Source organism: Camelus bactrianus, chromosome 1 (assembly GCF_048773025.1).
Source record: "Camelus bactrianus isolate YW-2024 breed Bactrian camel chromosome 1, ASM4877302v1, whole genome shotgun sequence".
NCBI lineage: Eukaryota > Metazoa > Chordata > Mammalia > Artiodactyla > Camelidae > Camelus > Camelus bactrianus.
This window is the reverse complement of record NC_133539.1, coordinates 39,350,083-39,354,524: the sequence shown is the minus strand read 5'-3', so window position 1 is coordinate 39,354,524 and position 4,442 is coordinate 39,350,083. Positions and strand designations below refer to the sequence as shown.

The following is a 4,442-nucleotide window of genomic DNA, read 5'->3' as shown; positions in this document are numbered from 1 at the left end:
AATACAAAGGCTGATAATTTTGAAGGTGAAGGCCTGAGTGAAATCAGTAGGAATGCATGTGGAATTTCAGTTTTGAGAGAGGAAGGGCAGAGATGGACCTAATGGATCACTTATTATACTTAAATAGTATGGCATATGAGAACTTACAGGGACTTACAGGGACTTTTAGGGCAGAAAACATCCAGAAGCTTGCTGATTTTCATGCCTGTCCCAACTAACTACTGAGAACTATGACATTATATGGTCTTAACATTATTTGAACTATGGTCATACACATTTAAATCTCCTTGTTGTCAACAACACATCCAATAACTTTTAAATATTACTGATTACTTAATCTTATAGATGTTATTTTCTTTTTAATTCTTGGAAGATTGAGCCATTTCCTTCCTATTCTATCACTTCTCTCTTCCTCATCCCAGCTTTTTTCTTCAATCTAAATTCTTAGCTTTCTGAATTAGTAAAGCTTTTCAGATTTCCCAACAACAAACAAACAGCTAGAAAAGGACTTAAGAAGCATTATAGACAGGGAGATGCAACTCAGTTCTTCCAGCTTCTCATAGAAGCACACTGAGTTAAGAGCATCTTCATGTGGTTTGGCCTGACCTTCACTGTCTTAACTCCCTTCTTATGTTCTCCTCATTTTTTTTTTTCTATTCTTTTTATTCCTCTGTCTGACATGACATTTGAATCCATGTCCCAGATAGAGTGGAATGAAAGAACCTTTTGATGGCTAGCACAAGTCCTGAGATTTGCCTCTATTCACTCAGACACAAACATGCTCACTCTATGGAGTTATATGTGACTCAAGTCTCCAGGCTGTATTACTATCAAAGGCCTTATACTCAAGTACTTTTCAGATGTACAACACTATTTTAGTACTTAATAAAAGTTTAATAAATGTACTTATAAAACATTTAAGAATATACAAGCATGTAAAATGTTTCATTTTAATTTCTGCTTTAGTTATTTTAGTAGGAGATGAACACTTGATTAAAATTCCCTATTTCTGATAAGCTATGCAATATAAATAAAATATATTTAAAGATATATTAGGTAGTAAAATCTTATTAAAATAATAGGACAATTATGAATGCAAGAAAACTTTGAATGCTAATCAACACACAGCAGTGTCTAATCTGCATAATTTTGTGTTATTTCATGTAAGAGAACACTTATTAATAGTAGATCTAAATATTTCTCTTTAGCATTTTTGTCAGAGAATCTATGACTTTCTTATTTCTCAAGCTGTAGATAATTGGATTTAAGAAAGGAATTATGACAGTGTAAAATAGAGAGTCCATCATATCTTGATAATCTGCTTGTGTAGTTCCAGGGCGCACATACATGAATAGAAGAGGCCCATAGTATAAAGAGACAGATAGGAGGTGGGCTCCACAGGTGGAGAAGGCCTTCCTTATGCCTTGTACAGACTTCTTCTTTAAAATTGTAAAAAGAACTAATGTATAAGAAACAAGGACAATGAAAATGGTGAACACCTGAATTGAACCCGAAAAAATAAAAATCATCAGAACATTAATAGAAGGATCAGTACAAGAGATTTTAAACAATGGCATGACGTCACAGTAAAAGTGATGTATTATGTTGTAATTACAGAAGGTTAATCTGAATAAAAAACCTGTATGGATTAATGCATGAAGAACACCACCTACAAATGATGAGAATAACAGCCACATACATAGTCTATTAGTCATAATCACTGGATAAAGTAACGGGTTACATATGGCTACATATCGATCATATGACATTGTTGCCAGCAGAAAACATTCTGTTGTTGCACTGACTGCAAAGGAAAAAAATTGTACCATGCATTCAGGGAGAGAGATCATCTTATTCTTGGTGAAGGTGTTGACCAGCATCTTGGGCGTCACTGTGGATGATAACCAACTATCCACAAAAGCCAGGTTCCCAAGGAATAAGTACATGGAAATGTGAAGTTGAGTTTCATTCCAGATGAGAGCAATCAGACCAAGGTTTCCCACAATGGTGATGAGGTATATCATCAAGAACAGCAGGAACAGGGGGATTTGCCACCCTGGTTGATACATAAGTCCTGTGAGAACAAACTCTGTCAGCCCTGTTGCATTTTTCATTTCCATTTCCTTAATCGCTGGCCTCTGAAATAAAATGCAGTAAACGTAAAATGGACAGCCATCAAGAATTTAAAAAAAGAATTTGGTGAATGTAATTGAAATAAAACCATACACTAGCCTAAATTCCCTTTGTTTTACTTCCTCTTACTAAAATACATAAAAAAGTATTTGTGGAAATTGTCATATTGGAAATGTACAATTATTTTATTTCAAAATATGTACAGGAATGAAGAGAAGAAAGACATTCTGAACATGATCAAATTTATGGGGAAACTATTAAATGAGGTAATCTTGTGTTTAGGTTATGGTTGCGGCATCAAAAGTAAAGATGTTAGAAGCGCCTGGATTATAGTATTTTTTAGTGCCATATAAAAGACCTTAAATTTTGTTCTTCAAACTAGTAAGAAAACGCTGAAAACTGTTAAGACAGGGAGCAGCATCACCACTTTAAAAAAATAAATAAATAGTTGATTTTAGAAAATAAGCTGCAGAATGAAGAACCTGGTGTCAGAAATACTCATCAGGAAGCTGAGCTTTTGTCCAGCGATTCCCAAACCATGTTACACATCAGAATTATCTGGAGGAGTTTTGGTATAAAATATAAGATCTTGGATATTACTTTAGAAATTTATTCAGTAGGTCATAAATGGCATCTAGTAATATGTTGCTTCCCAGGTGATTAAAATATATGTGAAGTTCTTAGTTCATGTGTGATATGACATTGGGAGTTTTGAGGAAGAAAAGAGATAGATCAAAATAAATCAGAATGTAGAGTCACTAAGACTTGGAGATATATTAGATGTGAAGGATTGGTTAGTAAAGGTGAAAGAGTTGCTTGATGTCTGGGTAGATGATCATCAGAAATTGAGATTGAAAACTCAGATGCAGTGACCAGTTTTTGCAAGGAACATTCCTGAACATCAAAGTGGCATAAACTTAGCAGTATGATTCTACAAGAGCTTAATAGAATAATGACTTTGACATCAGTGAGGTGGCTGAAAGCATAGAATGTATGACCTCTCCAGTGGACAATGTGAATAAGGTAAAAAGAAGAAAGTAGTGAGGATAAATGTGAGGGAGTTGTATTAAATTAAAATGAGTATCCATCATTTATTAGATGGAAAATATCTGATACTCTTTACTGCCACACAATTCTGGGTGGTAGACAAAATGTCATTCACTCTGGAAGCCAAAATTCTAAAAACTGTTTCCCATTCCTCTTGAACCTGGAATGAGGGAAGTAGGCTAACTAAGGTTATCCACTCAAACTCACCTACACTGAATTTGGAATATGAAGAAGGGAGAAAGGGTTCAAATGTGGAAAAAGAGATTTTTGGTTGCAAATCAACCAAAGGAGCAATATCATGATACCAAAATGTGTCCTGTGCCCACAACAGTGGCATTGTCAGTGTGAGTTGTGGCATTTAGTTCAGCAGCAATGGCGGCAGCTCTTACTGAGCTAGAGCTGGGACACGATTTTGGCTGTCTACTGTCTCTTCTTTCTCTGTGTTCCTGCCCATTTCTCCAGTGGATTTCTCCAGCTTCCCTAGCACTTATTTGTTATAGCCACTGTCTATTCAGTTAACTCACTTTGCCTTGCAACAAGGAACACTGGCTCCCACAAAAAGAGAAAAGGAAAGACCAGAAAAGGCTACTGAGCAGAGTGACCAGAGAAGCAGTTGGGAATTGGAAGTTGAGTGTTGAGGACTGTAAGGGTGGAAAACAGTCATGAATGACAAAGGAAAGTACAGTTCCTAAAGCAAAATAAATGCTTTGGTAGGATAAACAGTGAACAGAGACCACTGCATGTAGGATTTAAGAGATTTGTAGTGGCTTTAGTTTGAGCAGTTTCCATTTTATGATAGAGTTGAAGTCGGAGAATAACGAGAAATGAATGGGGAGCAAGTGGCACGGCAGTGAGGAGGATGAAAGGGCAGCCAAGATGTGGAGACACATGTGAATTTCTTGTCTTGAGGAAAAACGTCATGAAGGCTTTCAAAAGAGTGGGAGGAAACAGGATAAAGGCATGGAAAGGGAAATTTGCCTGAGTGAAAAGAAGCAAGAAGACAAGAAGGGGCATAGATGGATAAGGAAACACAAAGCAATAAAGAGGCAGAGAGAAAGTATCAGACAAAGGCTGAAGATGAATAAAGGGAAAGGCTTGAGGTAGGCCTTAAATATTTGTCTTAACTCTGGTTTTCATTAAAAGTTGTCAGCACTGGGAATCATTTCTTTTACTTTTATTCAAAATCCCAAGTTTATATTCCTATGGAATTTGTGTATGGAATAGAGACTTTCACTTTAATTATACTTTATAAATTTGTATTA

The 4,442-nt window shown here is 35.9% G+C and overlaps 1 protein-coding gene across 1 annotated transcript; it reads right to left on the bottom strand.

The window, feature by feature from the left end:
• Window positions 1–1,190: 1,190 nt before the first annotated feature.
• On the bottom strand, window positions 1,191–2,141 carry LOC123611701 (olfactory receptor 5H2-like). Its single transcript, XM_045503815.2, has one exon. It carries the CDS (start codon window positions 2,118–2,120, stop codon window positions 1,191–1,193), a length of 930 nt encoding a protein of 309 aa, XP_045359771.1. The 5' UTR covers window positions 2,121–2,141.
• Between the last annotated feature and the right edge of the window lie 2,301 nt (window positions 2,142–4,442).